Source organism: Bombus vancouverensis, chromosome 6 (genome assembly GCF_051014615.1).
Source record: "Bombus vancouverensis nearcticus chromosome 6, iyBomVanc1_principal, whole genome shotgun sequence".
Classification (NCBI taxonomy): Eukaryota; Metazoa; Arthropoda; class Insecta; order Hymenoptera; family Apidae; genus Bombus; species Bombus vancouverensis.
The window spans coordinates 12,993,892-13,014,672 of record NC_134916.1 but is presented as its reverse complement, the minus strand read 5'-3'; the positions used below and the strand labels follow the sequence as shown (position 1 = coordinate 13,014,672).

Below are 20,781 nucleotides of genomic sequence, written 5' to 3'. Positions count from 1 at the left end.
CCGTGTTAGAATATGTATACAAATGCATGTACAACAGGAATATGACGAATAGAAGGGGAACGAAGACTCGCCGACAGGAAATCGGTCGGTGCGCTATTAAAAACGCAGCCATTTAATGCCACGTCTAGCGATTGTCAGCGAAATTGGATAATACTACCGCGGGATTTCACTTCCTTTTCACGTGTTCTTATGTGGTATTAATAGAAAGGGTTCAGGTGTCACCAGAAACGTAAGGTGAATGATACAGAAATTTGTCGGAAATATTTTATAGTTGTAAAGGAATTAATTGGACTGTAAAGCAAATCTAATTCTTAAACAAGCTGTACTACAACGAGGCTCGTATTGCCGGCGACTTTATCAAATTCGTAACTCGACCCGTACCACTTCCGGCAACTTCTGCTTCGGTATTACTCTCCCGATGCGAAGTCGATTATTGAGTTTCACGCTGAGCCTGTCGCGCTGGTAGTTCGTAAACGAAGCTCATCGTAGAATTTCATCATCTTAAACGAGCTTGTCGAGAAGATAACCACGTTAATATCCACCCCTTCGTGCCGGCGCTTGAAATGGCTATTCCTCTTCCACCTCCGGATGGGAAAGAACCGTTCGCAGAAATTTCTTCTCGCTGCAACTTCCGAGGGAATCTAATAACAATATCCTTGACCCGGTTTCCATGGCGATTGGTGTCGCGTTTAATCAAATAGTTGGAGTCTGATCGAGTTCGTCGTTGGACAAACAACCGAGTAAACAAAAGATGGACGCGCTAGATGGAAGAGAGTCTTGCTCAGTTACCAGGACACCCCCCGGCCACCTCGATCGATCGTCAGAACAGCCGGTGAAAATAACGCGGGCATTATCGACGATAGAAAGTCCGCTACTACCCGGGGAATGCAGATAAAATCAATGAAAGCGATTCCCTCCTGTCCGTGTTTACGGTCAATCGCAGGGACTTGAAAAACTCGATGTAACAATAATTTACAGGCTCGCCCATAAAAAGTCCCGTGATCGACTTTATCGTTGGCGGCACGACCCCAGATATCGCGCACCCCCTTTCCCTCTCTGCTTGCTATTGGCTCAGCCACTTTCCCCGATGCTTGTTTCAACGATCGCGACGATTGCACACGCAACCCAGTTTCCAGCTGTCAGAATCAGTGACCAAGACGAGACGCTACGTGGAGCACGATCACCGCGTAGAAAGTGATCGAGCGTTTCCGGGACAGGCTGCGCGAGTCTCGCCGGAGACACGAGTGATAACGAAAGGGAATAACCGAAGGTGGCATTCGATTCGATAGAAAGGGAGATGAGATATCGTCCGGTTCGTATTGTCACGAACGAGAACTCTCTTAAGAGCGAAGAAGATCGAGAGGAAACGAACGACATCGACGAGGACGTCACGTCCGTCTGATCGAAGCGAAAGCAGCGAACAGTTTTGCCGCGATACGGTCGACTTGGCACACGTGTGTCTACGAGCAGATGGTCTGGGCTTTTGTACGATGGATCGACGGCAGTCACGAACTCGATAGAATCGCGGCTACTCTACGCGAGCGGCTAGCAAAAAGGAAGGAAAGGAAGAAAAACAAGGCGACGAAGAAGCAGAAGAGGTGGAAGAGGGGTTGGAGGGGGTGGAGGCATGACACGCGTATGTCGGAGTAACTGACGACATCGGAGGTGGGGATAGACCGTCTACTACGCGATAGGTAGCTGTGCTCGAACGAGAGAGTAGTCTATAGGCTCGGCTTGGCTCATCTCCAGGGCATTGTCTTTTTACGATGACGAGTAGCACCGAGGGCTGAAGCGACACCGGTGGAAGGGTGAGATTGCGAGCTACGAAGAAAGATACTCGCGGACGAATAAGAAAGGAAAACAGCTCTGTCTATGAATGTACCGACCTGGAACGGATCATCAGCGAGTCGTGGGTCAACGTTCGGACAAGAGGGAGATATTCTTTTCTTGGTCGCTTTTAGATCGTGGTATAAATATAAGCGGAATCGGTGCATGGCTGTAGCCGTTCCGAACTCTGTGACTCAAAGGAAATAACGATGGACACAAGCACAACAGCCGTAGCTCGATGCAACGACCACGCTTTATTGCATGAACGCACGCAGGCCTGGTCATCGTTGGACTCGCCGCGTCCCTATGATTTTTAGTTCGAGATGATTATAAAACCCTCGTTGTTTGAGTTACGATACACGTAAAACGGCCGCTTGTGCATATTATTATCACGCTGTATACGCGACCTAAGTCAATTCATGGATTGTCAACTGTCGACCATCCAACGATAAAGAAATTAGATGTAACAGACGACGACGTTGCAAAAATTTGATCTAGTCAGTTCGAACGTATCCAACACGGATTGTGTTTCGCATTCTTTATCTCGCGTAGCGTCGACGTGTGTCATACAATATATCATTACCTTGGAAAACAAATCGTTACTGGAGAAGTTTCCCACATAGAAAACATTCGCGCGGAAATTTTCCGCGCTATATACAGTGTAGAGGGTGGCCGAAAATAAAATTACGATCCAGCAGCAGACGCGAAACGGGGAAATACAATACATTCGATTCCTGCCACGAAAGCCAAACACAGGAATCGCACCTTTCGATAGGCACCTCGCCAGGAATTCGCTTCGCTGACTGAAACAAGTATCCACCCTGCATAGCCTGGCGTGTTGTCTGTGCGTAATGGCGGTGCGTGGCTTATTCCACTGCACCGCGCGCGCATGCGACACGACGCAGCTTATCGGTTCGTTTGGGGGACAGGAGGACTCGTGTACATGGCAGATAATAAAGGTTCATCGTCCCTCTACGGTACCAATTATTTCTCGTTTCGACGTTCTCGGCGGACATTGATATTCGGAGAAGCAGATTTGAGCACATCCGCTCGGCTGAAATGGTGCTTTAACGAGCTCGTAAGAGGTTACAACCGGTTCATGCACTCTGCGAACCATTTTTACTTCCGCGACCACTGGAGAGGAAGGAAGGACATTGTAACCGAACAATGGCGCGTAGAACAAAGGGGAAATTATGAAAGACGCACGTTTAGATTGACACATTTTTAATCAATGTACCAAAGCAAAACTACGCGTATCGTTATACGAGAAAATTCATTTACAGGGAAATAAAAGGACGTATAGGACAGATCTGTATGATATAACAACGACGATTCGCTTTCACGCGAATTCGATGATACGGATAATAAGAGTTCGGCCGACGATCGATAAAAATTCCATAAACGGAATCAAGAAACGTGATACTACGGATAGAGAAAGTGTAGAGCCAACGTGAATCGCGTATGCGAACAACTCCGTTTGATTTGGGGATAATTATGGCGAGGAAGGTGGATTTTATGAATATTGATGTACTTTATGGGTCTTTGGTTGTCAGAGACACGGTAAAACGGCTGGCGCGGTGCAATTGATTTCACCATAACGGGCCGATAACGAGTCAATTGCCGTGGTTCGCGCACTTTCGTTCCTGATTGCAAAATCGGTCACGCGGATTATGTTACGCGCGCCGCTCGTTCGACTGTTGCTCGCCGCGGCAAGATTTCCAAGTTGCAATGGAACACACGACGACTGCGAAATCACGCCAACGGCCGTTCACAATTTCTTCGGGAACATCGGAATGCGTAGTGCGACGCGTCGTTGCTTAAAGAACGATGGAAGAATCGGAGAATCGATTGAACTGCTACGAAAGATCGGTTATCCTGGTGACATCTAACGGATCGGATCAAAGGTATCGTCCTTCCCTTCTTTTCTCTTTTCCTTTTAAAGATATTGAAGAATGACAAAAAAAAGAGAAAAAAAGAAAAAAAAGTAAGATACAGAGGTGGTTGCGAAACAGTCACGAAAATGGAAACTAGGACGTCACAACGAGAATTAAAATCGTCGTGGTGTATAACGCTCGTAGGTGTTTTCACAAGAACGTCGATGTTCGTTTGCTTTCGCGGGTCGCCTTCGATCAGTTTGTGTGCATAAGTTAAAACCCAGCCGGTTCATCCTAACGAACTTATAGGTGCATCGGCCTACTTTTAGGCTCCGTTCGTGGGAGCGCATAAATAAAGGAGTCAGTGTATAATTCAAGGTCCGTCCACGTTGGCATTAGGAAACGTTTTTCGTTCTAGAAACCGTGTTTTCTTCGTGACCTTTCATTTCTTACGGTGTAATCTTCCGAGCCAAAGCATATACAATCGGTCGCAATTTGTCAAACGGATAAATTTTCAAAGGGAATATCACTACGCTTGCGCCGCGTTTCATCCGCCATTCCCTGCTGGGTATCTCGCCGGCATGGTTGACGTCAAGGGAGAAGACGCGCGCGCTTAGCGTCCCAGTACCGACGACCGATCCTTTTAACGAGTTCCAATTGGAAGGAAATGAAGTAATGAAAAGCGCAGCGACCAAGGCGCCCTTCGTAAAAGGGCGCCAAACACGACGTCTAACAACTACTTTGTGATTCTAATAGTCGTATCCGTTCACGCAGCTGACCTGCTTCGCACTGCAACGTTGAATTGCAGATTCGTCGAAGACGCAAAGTTATGAGTATCCTCGTTCGTGGACACGAAGGCGTTGCCAATTATCACGAAGAAAAAAACCGAACGATTTGACCCGAGAACGAGAGCTAACTAACTGTTGAGTAGGACTCGGATCGGCCATGAATGCTTCGCGTATCGACGCTTGCGATGGGATTGCCGGCTCGTCGAGTGGTTTAAGTGGTAGCAAATTCTAATTGGCTTCTCGTCTAATTTAATCGACACTCTGTATCCGGAGAGTTCGCGTCACTGAACGCCTCCGGCTCGTTAGTCAGTCCCGATCTCCAAGATCGGAATTGACGGACAGTTTTGGGTCACGGACGCACGTAACGCGCGAATATTTTCGGTGCGTTTATCGAACCGGTCGCACCGCGTGTTCGCGCGAGTGTGCGTTACCGTTAGCCACCGCGCGTCTCGCGACCAATCGCCACGCGCTCGCCTCGTTTCTTCGAAAACGGCCGTACCTGGACGAACGCGTCCTCACGCTCCATTGCGATCTTCTCAGGCCATCCGCGCGCGTTACCGCCGCGTCCAGAAATATTTACTATGTGACGCACGACTAGCGGTGATTAACGACGAACGAGACACCGTTCGCGAAAATGCTCGGTGAAAATAGAAAGCGTAATCGGGACATCGCGCGCGATCCTCTTCCATCTTCGCTTCTTCTGTTCCAACTCATCCGTTCAAACGATGACTAGGCAAATGTTTACCACAATCCTTGCCGCTTCTAGGTCCCGCCTTTCGGACTCGATTGCTCACACAGAAAACAGCCAATCGTTCGACGAGATTTTTTTGTCAAACCCATCGATCGATTCACTTCGCGGACGCTTTTAGATGTTAATGTAAAGACCGTGCGATTGTGGGGCGTCCGAAGGTTTTTTTGAAAAACAACCGTTACCTTCACCTTTCCTTCGGAATAAGCGGCCATCAACTATAAGAATAAGGCACGGAAACCGATATCTTTCCTCGAAAATTGTATCGCTTTCTGAAACGTGTATTAGTGACAGGGTCTAGTTTAGATTATAACCGACTGACCCTTCTTTGTTTATCCGCTTTGAAAGTGTGTAAAAATAATCGATTTATCGATATCTGGGCGTATAATGTAGCACTGTTGAAGTATCATTAACTCGGCTTTCGTAGAAATATCTTGACTTATAGCATAGTACACGTGTCATCGTGTTCGCCTTCTTCTTCCAACGTTGTTAACGTTATTATCGCAACCTGATGAGCAGGTAACCAAGCAAGAAACAGATCCCCGGACAAAACGCAGTATCGATCCTTTTATTTCCCCGGGTGCAATTTGCCAGACCGTGCTACCTCTTGAAAATATATGATTAATGATCGATGCCCGCGCAGATGTAGCTTGGCACTCGCCACACAGAAAGAAAAGCAAAATTAAAGCGCATTATGACGAATTCTAATGTGATGACTGTCTGCTGTTGTCGTTGACGGATCACAGCGTTCACCATTTTCGCTCGCACTCTCATTTCACGCAATGCATCGTCAAGCATGCAGAACAAGTTACACGGACGTGGTCATGTATAGAATAAAAATATCGACTGGCTTTTCTAAGATCAAGTTTAAATTTATAGCAAGTACGACTGTTTATTTATTTCTTTAGCGAAGTATTTTGGAAGATCGAAGATAGATGCAATATTGATTTTGCTTCTTAAAATAGTCATACCGAGTAACTGTTTGCTAATTCGATTACGGCTTATTATCGATTTTCAAATGTCTTCTAAGTTATTTTTGACCGAAAATTGGTTTTAAAACGTTTCTAGAATCAATTTTCGTATCGATTTTACGACATTTGGTTTTATTTACTTTTATCCTGTAGCTATCGAATCATAACCATTCGTAATATACATATCTAAGTATGAGTTTCGAAACTTATGTTTTACACAAGAAATAGCATGAAAGCGTTTCGTAGGTTTCCCAGAGGTTTTCCAGGGAAATCTGATCTGTGTCAGTGCATTTGTATACAAATCGATAGCGTTAAGAGAAGCGTGGAAAGCGACGGCGTGGATATGGATATCCGACTTAAGCATGCAAACGAGAGATCAACTGCGGCAATTTAAGAAATAAAATTAACTGGCACTCACGAGCCTACACAGGTGCTCGAGCGCGCAAGCTTGTGTCGATAAGTTATTTGCACATATTTCCATAGAAACTCTCAGGTTTTCCTCTCCTTTTCCTTTCTCTCTTTCTCCACCGTGAATCGTGCGAAATCGCACGTACATTTCCAACATACACACCCATATTACAACTTCTCGCACAACACACTCTCGTTGTTTCGCGCGTAAATACACCTTCTCCTCTCTTCCGGAGGTATCACCGTTTGGCAGCGCGCGGACTTTCGTAATATTTGTATAGAGAAGGGAAAGTGACTGAAAGAAACGAGCGGCAGATGAGATCAGCGTGGCCGCGGGTATCTCGAAACGACCAGCTTGTCAAAGCCTTTTTTGTCGAGTAACGGTACAAGCATCGTTTATCGAGGCGAACTAGGAAATTCGTGATGTCTTTCGCGAATTTTTATCCGGTCGAGTTTAAAAGTTGTGCGCCAGATAGGGAACAGGAAAGCCGATCGATCGATATTGCGAATAGGCGAGGGGCCATGGTTGCTCATGCGGCACGTTGATTCGAGCACTTTCACCTAGACCCGTGTCGATCCAACTCTTCTAGATCTTGCATGAAACGTAATAATTTAGAAACGAAACGTTTGGCTCGAACAACGTTCCGTACGCTCATGCTGATCGTTTTCTTTCTTCTTTTTATTCTTTTTCTTTTTCTTTTTTGTCGTATCGCAATACAAAGAGACATATAGATACGATCGCATTGCTCGAGTACCATATAATTCGCGAACGTCCCGATTAACCGAGAAGCAATTCGTGGAACGACTTCGTCGGCTGTTAAAGTCTATCGAGATTTTGTTGCCAGGTTTTCGTAGACGAGATCTAGTACATGGCCGAGCCGGTGAATTTTCCAAGAAGCAACGACAACGCGTGTATCTCGGAAAGCCGATAGACTCCTCAGAGTCAACAAAACCACGCGAATCGAAAGATATAATTGACACAGATAACTGTTCGATCGGTCGCCATGCGGAGTAATGTTTTTGCGGCAATCGCGTGCGGTGAACGCGTCGATCGTTGTAGAGCACACGTCGATGTACATGTGCCGACGGTGTACAAACAGCAATAGTCGCATTCATCTTGATTATTTTCATTGCATTATGCATTCAATTGGTAAAAGCATGCATCGAGTTGCGCCACTCGCTAGCTGTTCCGTGAGTATTTTCCAAACAGCTCCGACTTTTGTCGAGCACCGTCATCCTTCTTTCTACGTGTCCATTAATAATGGACCTTGATCTAACGCAAAAAGAACATACTTTACGCGTGCCGCTAGTCCAGCACGTAAAGTTTTCGACCGTTGCTCGACTCGACCCAAAACAAAAAACCAAAGGGATCGTATAGAACGAAACACGAATATCCGAAGCTCGGGTGCGCGTGCGCGCAAAAAGCGAATCGCTGCTTCTTATCGAGGGCGTAACACGAGACAAACCGATCTGATTACCGGCGAACGACCTTCCCCGAGAACTATGTATCAAACAGGCGTTACCTGCTACCAGGCGGGAAGTCAACGAACGATCATAACCCGTAAATGTCGCCTACAATGGAACCAGTTTCGTCCCGTTCCATGCTGTTCGGTGGCATCGATACCGGTGACGTCAGACGTTAACGGGCAAGAGGGCTGCACGAGCACGAGAAAGGGAGAAAAAGAACTCGTGACACTCTCCGGGAGCAGATAGAGAGCTGGAGCAAAGTAAATCGGACAGAGAGTGGCAAGGGAACCGCGAAGGGTGGCGGATCGATAGCACGACCTTGAGACTCGTCGTCGCCTCGGTACGCCCGAGCAACCTCCGGTTCTCATAAAAGCGAATTACCGTTGGGAAGAGAGGACAGCGCGTGGACGTATACACAAACGCGCAAGTTCTCTGGGTCGACAACGGTTTGGAGAGGGAGAGGAACGAACGAGAATGAGGTGAGGATACGGGGAAGAGGTAAAGGGAAAGAACCATCGTGCAGGGTGTAAGTGAAGAGAGAAACAGGGACGTAAGACGAAAGAAAGAGACCGGAGGGAAGGAGGAAACAAAAGATGGTTCGAATGATCGTACGACGTCGTGGATACGCGTTTTATTTCAAGAGGTACTTTTACGGAACGGGTCTCGTTGAGTAGATTTTTCTCGGCAGAAACCGTAGCTATTTACGTACCACGCCCGCGATAATGCACGTTTCGACGCGATCGTTGGCATCTCTGACGTTCGGCCATTTTGGATACACGGTGACGTCAGCGACAAAATCTGAGAAACGATCATGAAGAAAAACGTGTCATCCATCGTGGCACGGCAATTTTCTTCTTTCTATCGGTACCTTCGTGACCTCACACTACATCGATTAGCGTCTCTATTCGTCCGAGAATCGAACCGGACACGGTCGAGTATGTTCCTCTTGTTCGAGATGTATTTTTATTATCTCTGTTCCTCAGAGTGAATCGAGAATGTGCCGTTGCCATTCTTCGTTACAGCCAAGACAACAAAGATAAAAACAACGACGAGCAATACCGAGCTCGATTTTTTCACTCACGATAGATGGATTACTTTCCTTCTCTCTTTATTTTCTCATACTCTCTTCTTTTTTTCCTTTTCGTATGACAAAAAAGGAACAATGCAACAGAGCGCCGCGCTGGGTAACGAATGGACGAGCATTCACAGACGACCGATGTGCAACCTCGCGTTCTCATCGAAACCGAGAAACTTCAACGTGCATCCGGTGCATGCCATTGTGCGACCTCACCGGTAGTCTGTTCGTTCACATACGTATCGGTTTGGAACCGAGACGCTTTTTCGTATGCTTTCATGCAAATACCACTGTGACGGAGCTCAATTGCTTTCAATCGATTTAACATTGCGAACTTAGTCATTAACATAAGACGTAATGGCCGCCGAAGGCATAGTAATTTATGAATGTATCGTTCGTTTATATTCGAGATATTGTAGCTAGTTTTTAAGCGAAGATAAAACGTGCTAATAAAGGAAAAAAAATGAAGTAAACAGCTTAACGAGGATTACCTTCTTATAATATAGCGTCTCTAACGAACGACGGGTTTATTACTTTATGATGACTCGCGCCGTCACACGTGAGAAATAATCATGTTACCGGAGAACAGCCGACGGTAAATCTAATCCGTTCTTGTCTTCTATCAATCCAAGGAGGAACCATATTCGTCATAGTTTCTAGAACCATCCTACAAACGCGATATTCGTTCCTTCAATAGTACGTATAGAAATTAAATAAATATTAATTTATGTTCTCTAATCTATTTATATAGATACGATAAATTATATGAAAACTGATGTATGTTCTCTATATAGAAGATCTGATTAAAAGTAGTGAGAAGATTTTAATTGAAACTAGGTCAAAATCTAATAACAGAGAAAGCTGACTTCAAAACATATCGGAGCAACGTTCGATCGTTGGACCAACCTAACCAGGCAGAAACGAGTTTACATAAACGAACAGCAATGAATCATCGATATAATTGGCAAAGAGAGAAAGAGATCGCTCTCGCTCCATCTTTCCGTTAGCTACGATTTCGAGTTGGAAGCCAACAAAAGGAAGAGAAAATAACCAGCAGAACTTTCTTTTCGACCACACATGCGAGGACTACGACGAACAGATAGCTATCAGGTGTCGCGTCGCGATAGTACTCGCTTCCCCTTAGCGGCCGCGGAATTTAGATACCCAGCGACGCTTCTCTTCCGGCTGCACCGCTTACGTAGTGCGTACAAGCGTTACGTAACGCACGAGAAGCAGAGCAGACCGAGCAAAGCGTAACAATCTATCGGATCTACGCACGGTTGCCGCGCGGGTGAACGTTCGGCAATGTTCGTGGATTCCCGGCTGAGCTCGTTGGCCGCGGCTCGACCGATTTACAATTACACCCGCGCCGCGCATGCGCGCGTCTTTCGTACATGCAACAGCATCCACGATTTCAAACCTATCGAATTTTTCTTTTTTCTAACGCAACGCTCTACGTATCTTTATTTCATTTCGTTCCCTATTTATTCAGCTTTATGTAACGCTTCCAATATTTTCAATTTCCCTGCAAGCTTGTTACACCCACGCGCTCGTTTATTTATCAACACGTGTCGACACAGCGCAACATTTTTCAAAGGATGCGCCAAAAGCTTCATCGCATTCTGATCGCGAAACTGTTTTTGGAATACGCCACGTTTCGGGTGCAATTTTACCCCGCGCGTGACAATATTGCATTACGTTACTGCGGTGCAATGCGCGCCGCGTATTTCTCCGTTCCTTTTCCACGAATGCACGTACGCACGCTCGTTTTTGCGTACTGCATTTCAACCGGTGTTTCTTTCGCGCCGCGCGGCCTTTAAGAAGCCACATTTCACGCGAGCCCCGTTCCTTACCACCCGTTCCGTAATGCCGGCTTCTCTCATTTTTTTCCCCCTCTCCGCTTCCTCAGTTCGTGCGCGCGTATACAAGAGCGCTCGATAAGCGAACCGCGGACGGATGGGTTGGCAAAGGTCAAATATTTCGAAGCTTGTCGATGAAATTATTTAACGAGTCGCTACCGTTCGACGGTGTAAAGTCGTTATTGTAGCTGGTCGGTCGAAGAGTGAGAAGAGTGAAGGGAACGTGTCTGTTACGATTTGCGCGGGTTCTTCGCACGTGGACTTTTTTGCGCCCAAATAAGCGTCCTCGACATATAAAACCTTACGTGTACAGAAACATTTAAGTTCTCGAACTGGAAAGGACGGTCTCTTAGAAACATATGACGTATCGCTCGATCCATCTTAGCCGAGGATCTAGATTGCTGTTGGTTCTTTCTTTTTTCACCGCTCCTATAAGGCTTTACGGTGCGTTCTAAAATTAGAGGATGACCAAGGGTTCGCGCTTTTATCGGATAGAATTAATCTGCCGAGAAAGTTTCACTTTTGGTCGCGCGAGTTCAACGAAAAATTTAATTAAAAGTAAAGAACGTCGATTAACCGTGTCGAGTAAAATAATGTTTAGTTGAATCTTTCGAAAATGTTTCCGCAGCATTATCAATAATAGAATAATCGTGGGTCAGGAGGATCAACGCCCGTATAATTCCTATGAGACGTACCAATAACCAGCCGCATCTCTTCGTGCCATTCTCTGATACGTAACACTTTGGTAAATTATGGTCCGAAGCTGCGCAGATTGATTCAATACAGGTTATGAAAAGCAAATGTATAGCTATGTACCTTCGAGCAAAAACTATGTACATCATTTTGCAGATACACTCGTGACCGCACGTTCGTATTCATGTTGATTTTTTCCTTCTTCTGTTAAGTAAATTTTGCACGTTGTTTACACAGTTAATACAGTCAATAGAACCTCGATACAATAATATCGCGAATGACATCATAGACAAACATTTAAATGATTATGATAAGAACGATCAACAACGACAAATATGACATCAATATTATATAATGCCCATAATGCCCATTGGTAACATTAAAAACAGTTACGTATATCTGCAAACATGAAATGCCTTTAAAACCGGATCTTTCGCATACATTCGCATACCTTTTTCTAATGCATATCTTCGATCCGTAAACGTTTTCACCCGTTGAGTTCACTTCTATAATTCCGACGCTAACCTCTCTCTCTCTCTCTCTCTTTTTCTCTCTACGACGATCGCTGGAATGCTTTCTCGCGATGACCTAGCCGTTTAACTAACAAACATCTGAACAAAATGACGTTCATATATACCTTGATAAGTCAACGATAGCGATACTGGTACATGTCACGTTATTTACAAACACGAACAGTCGTTAATTGAATGGTTTCTCGGTTAAAATCATCCGCCACTACGAAGTTAAATAAATGCGCGGAAGCCGATGCTGCATCGTGAACTTAAACCAAACATTAAACTCTATCGAAAAGCTATTACTTCACGTTTGGTTTGGTCGTACTCACGAACGTCGAATTCTGAGTCACGTCCGCGAATAAACGTGTTACGATGATTGTTATTCTTCGATGGCGACTCGTTTCCACGAGCGATCCGCTGGTTGGTCTGGAGCGACGAGAGGAGTCGCTAAAAATCATGTCGCGCCGTATACGCGTCCTTATGAGGAAATCGGGACGTCGGAGGACGAGGCCTGGCCTGCCGGATTTCATGCTATCCCGTTAGCAGACTCGGGGGCAGCCGCGACGCAGCCAGACGAGACGCTCCACGACACGCGCCGCATCCATCACCTACATACGCGCATAGATTGCGATCGTTTTCCGTTCCCGTTTCCCATCTTCGTGCACGATAAAACCGTTTTGCGCCTCTGTGAATCGCGACTGCAGCATGCGCCTCGCACACTGACCTCGATACATACGTCGCGGGTCTGATATCTGCTCGCGTTGCGCGTCAACCTCGATTAAACCGCAGCCACCGAAAAATGTCGAATATCGCGGCGCGTCGCCACGGACCGTGACTATCGGTGCCGTTCCGACCCTCGGGGAAACGCTGGCTCTCATTCCTCCAATCAACTAGCTCGGTCTCTACCATTACCAGCTATAGCCGGGTAACCGTCATAGCAAAGCGGATATATCTTCCAGCGTGCATTGGCGAAAAGCGGTGAAACTCGAAGACACGTCGAAACGCGTAAATTCAAGCAACCGTGCCTCTCGCGGTTTACCTTTTTGTGAAAGTAGATCTCTCTTTCTCGACGGGTCACCGGGCGTAATTCCTCGTCCTTATGCAGCGAGATTACGCGCTCGCGTCGGCCGATGCTTGCGCGCATTCTTTTCCTCCGCCGCGAAAGGACATTATGCATAAACGACGGTGACAATGTGTCGTGCCATGCGCGGTGCACCGCACCGTCCCGCACCACGCCACGCCACGCCACGCCATACCGCGCCGCGCCATGCCACACCGCATTACTTTCCCGCGGTGTGGAATTATTGCGGCCCGTTGGCAAATGGGTGTGGTAAAGCGATTTCGCCCGCTCCTTCACGAGTCACGTCGCAGCCAACCGATTTTAGAGATCGCGACAACGCATAGCACGCGAGATATAAACATTTTTGTCGTGATACGTCGGTGATACTCCTTTGGCTGATGGCACGTTTTTACGAAAGGTTCGCTAGGGTCCGTTTCCGGGAACAGGTCTACCTGTTTGAAAGGACTCCAAAAGAATTCTCGCCATGCGCGCGCTGGATTCCATGCCGCATCCTTTTACTGCTGCATGACATCATATCTATTTTCAGTAGCGCCAGATATCTAATATCGGACATCCGCTGTAATGGAACCTGAGATCGTATTCCCGGGGTACTCGGCATAAACAAACATAATTGTTATCTCGCGTGTCTTATTCAACTATATTGCAAAGGAAATACATATACGATACGAGAATCATCGAAACGACCGCAATATCCACTACTTTCCACTGTCGCTCCTACTTTATCCCATCTATGCGATATCTAGGCGACCAGCTATATTTCCAGCGCATTCATCGATCGTTGGTTCTCGTAACGAGGTGAGAAAAGACTAGAATTTCATTCAGCGACGTTGGCGTGAGGCTGCTGCTCGTAACACTAGTCCAAGCAAAGATACAACGTCCGTCAAGGTGCTACTCTTGAGACCGTGAGAAAACAACGTGCGTAGAATGTGTGTACAATGATAGCACCAGCTCGGCTTCCTCTTGAGGAGAGATGATTTCGCGAACCGTGCAATCTCTGATGTAACACGAATCTTTCTCTCTCTCTTTCTATCTTCTTTTTTTTTTGTGTCGTAGAACAATGTACAACGTATAATACACTTCCTACGCGGCTTGGCGAAATTCGACGCCGGAGTGTCTCATTAATATTCTACGCCGTCGATTCTTTATCTAAAATTCGAATTCTCGGATCGAGGCCGTGCGTCGTAAATTGACTTTCGGTTGGAGAAAATGAGAGAGGAAAAAAAGATGATAAACATGAAAAAAAGAAATCAAAAGATAGAGAGAGAGAGAGAGAGAGAGACGGGTAGAAAACAACGAATGAAAACAAAAGTAAGAAGCGATAAAAAAAATACAATAAGATATAGTGTTTGGCGTTTTCATAGAAGAAGAAAAAAAACCGTCAGAGCATCGTGATATCTGGGATCGCGCGATTGCTCCGTTTCTTAGGTCGAATCGGACTCGAATTCTGGACGTGCACGCCACGCGTACACACGAGTAGCATCGTTGCGGCACGTGAACGAGATACCACCACATGTTCTCGCGACTTTTCAACAACACTGACGTGTTGGACTTTCAGCTCTGCGCGATTAACTCGGCGGATACTAGACAGTCATCGGCGTGTAACGCCCAGGAGGACGCAGCGTTGCCCGCAATAGAATGAGCCCGTCCGATTAATGGCACAGTCAGACGAAAGAGGACGCATCTACTTCGACTATCCGATATCGACGATGTTCTATCTCAAGCACACAATCAGATTATTCTCTCACATTTAAATCGCGTGCTTTCACCGTGTTACAAATAACATGGTGATAAAAATGCACGAGTATAGAATCAGGCAAATCTTTCCATCAAATGGCTGGTCATATTATCGTCACGTAATTACTCAGCGGGATTGTTATTCGATGGAAGCTACTACGAATGGTCTACGTGGAATGTCAAGTAGTTTTGTTCATGGCGGTTTGCATAGAACGCGAAAAAAAAAAAATAGAAAAATAGAGAGACGGTAAAAAAGAGGAAGCAGGGAGAAGGCAAACCCGCCCGAGCGAAATTACGATGAATACCGGTCGTTGTTTTCTAGTACAATGGCCGTCGTTATGTCGCCGCTTTTATTACGTTCATGCGAAACTGCATTGGAAATGAAGCGACGCACGCGATTGGTCGTTCGTAATATCGTTCGAGGCTGATTTCCATCGGATAAAACGAAGCAGGAGCAACGTTTGTCAACTAAGATTCCGTGGAAAGTTGCAGAGAGCTCGACAAGGGGCGCTCGTGGGCGTTACTCCGCTATTATACGACGGAAGGGCTGAAATTAGGTCAACAAGGTGTCGGTACGCATAACGAACTGGGTCACGCTTTTACAGACGCTTCCACATGGCAAACAATCGATCGGGCTTCAGTCTCCCTCCTATATATCCCGTGCTTGCAAAGTAATAAAACGCAACAGGATAGAATAACGATGAGAGTATTTGGCGTGGATACGCGAATACACGAGCAACGTCGGAATTTGCTCCGGCGATTATCTTATCGCGAATATTCCCGCCGATACGTAGCTCGCGTTGCCAGAAAACATAAACAGAAATTCGTTTGGCCCACGCAAATAAACGATCATTGCAAATTGGGACACAGATTGATTCTCTTATATCCATCTCTGAATTCTCCGCCAACTTATGAAAACTTCTCGCGTGCGATAAAGAAATATTATTCCCAGTGTCAATAACGTAGCAGCGAAGATATCGATAAAGAAAAAGATCGTGATACATCTTACCGGTTGACCTTGCACTTGACGAAACTATCCACGTGGCTATATCCGCCTGATGACGACATCGATGATGTCGGTTGCGGCTACAGGCAGAGGGGGACTTTCGTTTTCATTTTCTTTCGAGGTACTCGTCGTCGAGTCCTTGACTGTGCCCACTTCGATAACGCTACTCGCATAGTAAACCCGCTGACTCTTATCACCTTCTTGCATTCGCGGCTATCGTTTCTCGCTCGTTCGAGGTGAGTCACTTCAAATGTTCGCCATTATGACATTCGTGGCATCCTCGTCGAACGATGCTACGTTACATTGTTTCCTTCCGTCTATATTGCGTCCAGATTGTATATGTATATACATATTTTCGTTACGTGAGACACGCCAATGGTTTATACGGTCGTGTTATAAAACTTGCACGACTCTCAGGCGATATGATATGTATACATCAGACCGGATAAAACGGACGACCTTGCGTATCGGCGTTCTCATGACAAATCGGTACATCGGCAGATTGGGCGACCGACACACATCTGGCCCATCTGTCGACTCGAGAAACTTGTTTTTCGACCGTTGGTCCGACGTGTTTTTTCGACCTCCTCATGAATCACGCGTCTCGTCCACGCTCCGGGCTATTAACGCTAATAATGCCACTGCCTCGAACGGGATTAACCCGATGGCACATTAATTTGGACGATATTCGCGATCGCTCTTCGCTCTACCAGAGAACGTTACGTCTGCGAGCAATGACGATAATTGTTTGCCAGATTACGAGATCTATTAATAGATGGAATATGTCTGAGCGTAACCACGAATAGCTTTCCTGTCAAAGAGAGGGAGAAGCTGTCGATTTTCTGTAATCTCACGTGTTCCTAATTTCATCTCCAAACGTCTCAAATAGGAATGACGAATTTTAACTATAAACGTATTTTTTCCTCGAAGTATTTTTAAATTTCCTTTCCTACGATCGGACGTTTTCAGATTAAAAACACATGGAGCTAAAAAAATGTCTAAAAATTCTGATTTTATATTTGCCGTTATTATTCGCGGGAATACCGCTAATAACAAATGTAAGCGCGTAGTTATGATCTTGGAATGTACAACAAACATCGACGTTTAAAAAAGAGAATCGGTTTGTGAACGATATCCGATAAAAAAAAAAAGGAACGTATAATACAGTACTGTTCACTTTACTCGTTCGCATAAAAAGCGGATCAAACGTTGTAATCACTCAACAACTCGGGTTCTCTGCATCCCAGCGAATCCATTATTCAACGAGAAAAAAGGAAAGAACGTTTAAGTAGCCTCGCCGCGTGAATCCCGTGGCTAAAAGAACGATCTCGAACGTGTTAGTAATTTCCTGCGCAATTGCGACACCGTCCTTTATCTACTGTTTACATAAATCCGTCGCCAGACACCTAAGAAACGATGATTAAAGAGACATAGCTTGTGGATACTTCGCGAGGAAAATTAGATCGGCGAGCGTTTAGCCGGAATACGAGGCACACTCTAATGGCGAATCGTTTAAAATGGGCGGCGGTGGCAATTTATTTACATCGCACGTGGCCCTCCGTGGGCGGCGGTCAGAAAGCGTGTGTACACGAGATCCCGGAACATCGTCGGCATCGACGTACCCTCTTTCTCTCTCTCTCTCTCTCTCTCTCTCTCTCTCTATCATCTCCCTTTCTCTCTTTCTCTAGCGATAGACACACCCGAGTTACGCTTTGGGGTGAAACTATACATATAGTTAACTCGATCAAAACGGCGACGGGCAACATGGTCGCCATGATTGGTACGAAGTCACCCGGAAGAAAGAGGCAGAGAGCCTGGCTTCCGCCCTCGGTAGATCGACGCCTCTCGAATCCCTTATCCCGTCTTAACGTTCCCGCATATCGGATCCAGCTCGGGCCGTGTTACCAAGGAACGAACCTCGACAGACAATTTCGGCGGAGTACAGAAGAATGGATGTCCTTCGACCGGATTGACCGTAGGCCAACGACACCGAAATAATACGACACGCAAACATTGTCGTGCCTTTGAATATTTAACAGAATCAACATGCGAGTTGCCGTAGCAGAACGCCGGGTGTTTACGTTGACGAACGAACGCTTACATTATCCGCGCCTCTCGATATCCTCTCCTCTCTTACCGCTACTCGAAAGCGAAATACCGAAGGGAATTAATTATGCAAGCGTCGTACGCGATCGAGCCCGGTTCGTTCATACGTATATACGTTCGCTACTCGCCGCTTCTACCTGCAACGGAGGAACGGAACACCCTCGGGTAAGACCGATCTTCGCGAGGTTGTACCTCGCACAGAATCTCGCGTATCACGCACGCGATCGCGTCAACAACAACAATCGGGGATACGCGGAGAAACGATCATCCTCGCGATATCGATCGCAGTTGCGGCGAACAGCGCGCGACGCGCTTTTATGTTCCTAATTGGAGATACATACTCGCAACGCAGAGGTTTCCACGCGCGGCTCGCCGAAGTATCGTGTTACGAAAGGTATATGCCAAGTGCACTTGTAAGGTATCCCCTCTGTCAGTCCGACACATAGCGAAACAGACATCGAGCAGAAACACCTGCTCGAGAAACATCGAGGCTTCGTCGGTCTGATTCTATGAAATGCACGCGCGTTTAGGTGGAACGATCTAGAACCAAGGTGGGCAAAATAAATAGGAAGAAACGGAGGTGAAGCGGTCCAGTAGACACTCCTCGTATGTAGTCAGACTCGGACTCGTCGAAGCTACGAGAACCTTCGATTTTATTGATAGGACACACACAGCTCGTAGTGTGTCGCGTTAATCGAACGATGTTGACGACCTTAACGAGAGCTCGTGGACCCTGCTAGACGCGCGCTTCTTTGTGTCGCGGATCCATCCGTTGCGTAGTGTCGGCTATGGGAAGAGGGAGAAAGAGAGAAACCGAGAGAACAAGAAAGTCACGGAAAGTGCGACAGAGAGACACAAAGAGAAAGAGGGAAGAAGCTTCGAGGGTTTTGGTGGGGGGCAGGGGGGCAGCAGGGCTGGAGGAGGCGGTAGGGGCAAAGACTATATTGATCACTGACCTTTCCTGCGGCCGAATGGTCCGAAGAACGTGCCGTTCTTGCCGATGACGTTATCGTCGATGTACTTGAGCAGTTTCGTGGTATCCTCCCCTTTTCTAGAGGCGATCGACTTGACAGGACGCGGCGGCGCAAGCCTCTGGTTACCGCTGGTCAGCGTGCTCGGGCTGACGGTGTTGGTTGTGGTTGTGGTGGACGTGGTGGCCGTGGTCGACGTTGACGTCGACGCTACGGCGTTCGGTTGGCCCGCTAAGCCGGCGCAGCTTGTGCTTCCAGCCGTAGGGCACGTCGTTTCCTCCGCGAGGGAATTGATCCTCCGCTGCGACCCGCTCCAGTTCTTACCACACGAAATCTTCACCGAGCAACTCATTCTCTCATAGTAATCGGGTACCTCTCAGTGTGCATAGTAAGGGTAACGACGATTCGACACACGCGATAACGCACCCGATCGTTGCATGTACTCTCCGCGATGTGCTCACGGAGCCGAACGTACCGACAAACACTACGGAATAAACGTGTGTACGATGTATTGTACGTGTATATATACGTTTGTATGCCTCCTTAGTTAGAATTTGTCACTCGCCGAACAGCAGTAGCATCGTCCGCAACGAGAATGAACAAATTTGCCTGTCTGGTTGCCCTTTCTCTTTGTCCCTTGCACTCTCGGATACACGTGTTTATCACTGGAACGTTAATTGGAACGGTGCGAGGGACGCGAGGGTTTAGTTATGGTTCGTAGTCTGATTTTTAAAAAAAAAAAAAGAACAGACGAAGAGGGACGCGCGCGTATCGCGTGTTAATCGTCCGTTCAAACGATAACTACAGGCGGAACGAACGAGCTTCGCGAATATCTCTTTCGTTCTTTCTTCCTCCTTTACTTTTTCTTTTTTCCCTGTTCCTGGCTTGTTCTACACCTTTCGTTATTTGACAATGTTTCGATCGATTTCGACCGATCCGTTCCAGGCGTACGGGACGAGGAAAAGTTTAGCGTTCACTCAGCCTCGCGATATTTGCTCGACTTTCGACGTCACGCGATCCGGTTTGTTTCGTGTTTTTGTACCTTCGAATACGTTAGCGCGACTACCGTCGGATTAACTCGAGCTTCGACTACTTCCGTGATAGCTTGCCAAGCAATTGCGCACCGTGAACACATACAACCTCGCTCGATGCTGAGGCGAGACTGAATGTCTAGCGGACGAGCTGCCCGGTTCGCCAATGGCGTCACATGGTCACGCAGGCGCCGTCGAGTCTCGCTTCGCTTCGGGGCATCTTCTCTTTGGATCGGACGTGCGGGGTACCGCGAAAACATGGAACTCATTTTTCCGCGAGTCCCCACGCGGAATCTACTTAAGTGCTGCGCTCGATATTGCAATTATTATTTGCTATTTCTTTTATTTGTTTAGCAACGCGAGAAAACTACCGTGTGAATTAAAACTCGCCGCTAATCCGTGTAATTCCTTTTTTAGGAGCAGTGGATTTACGTTTCTTGAATGGGTTTGTTCTTTCGTACTTCTTATAACGTTAAAGTTTTGCACCATACAGACAGATATACATGTGTGCATTTGTTTTTTCTTTAATTGGCGCGTGAATTCTTAGTTCTGTCAGGCATTTCGAGATATCATTCAATTTTATTTATCTTTCATTAATATCGACAGCCATACGGTAGGTAAACATAA

The 20,781-nt window shown here is 46.6% G+C and overlaps 1 protein-coding gene across 1 annotated transcript in view; it reads right to left on the bottom strand.

Moving 5' to 3' along the window:
* LOC117155767 (uncharacterized) overlaps positions 1-20,296 on the bottom strand; it is a 55,051-nt gene extending 34,755 nt beyond the window's left edge. Inside the window, exon 1 of the mRNA XM_033332098.2 lies at positions 19,109-20,296. Coding sequence (XP_033187989.1) covers positions 19,109-19,475 — 367 coding nt within the window. The 5' untranslated portion in view covers positions 19,476-20,296. The remainder of the gene's footprint in view (positions 1-19,108) is intronic.
* Positions 20,297-20,781: the final 485 nt, after the last annotated feature.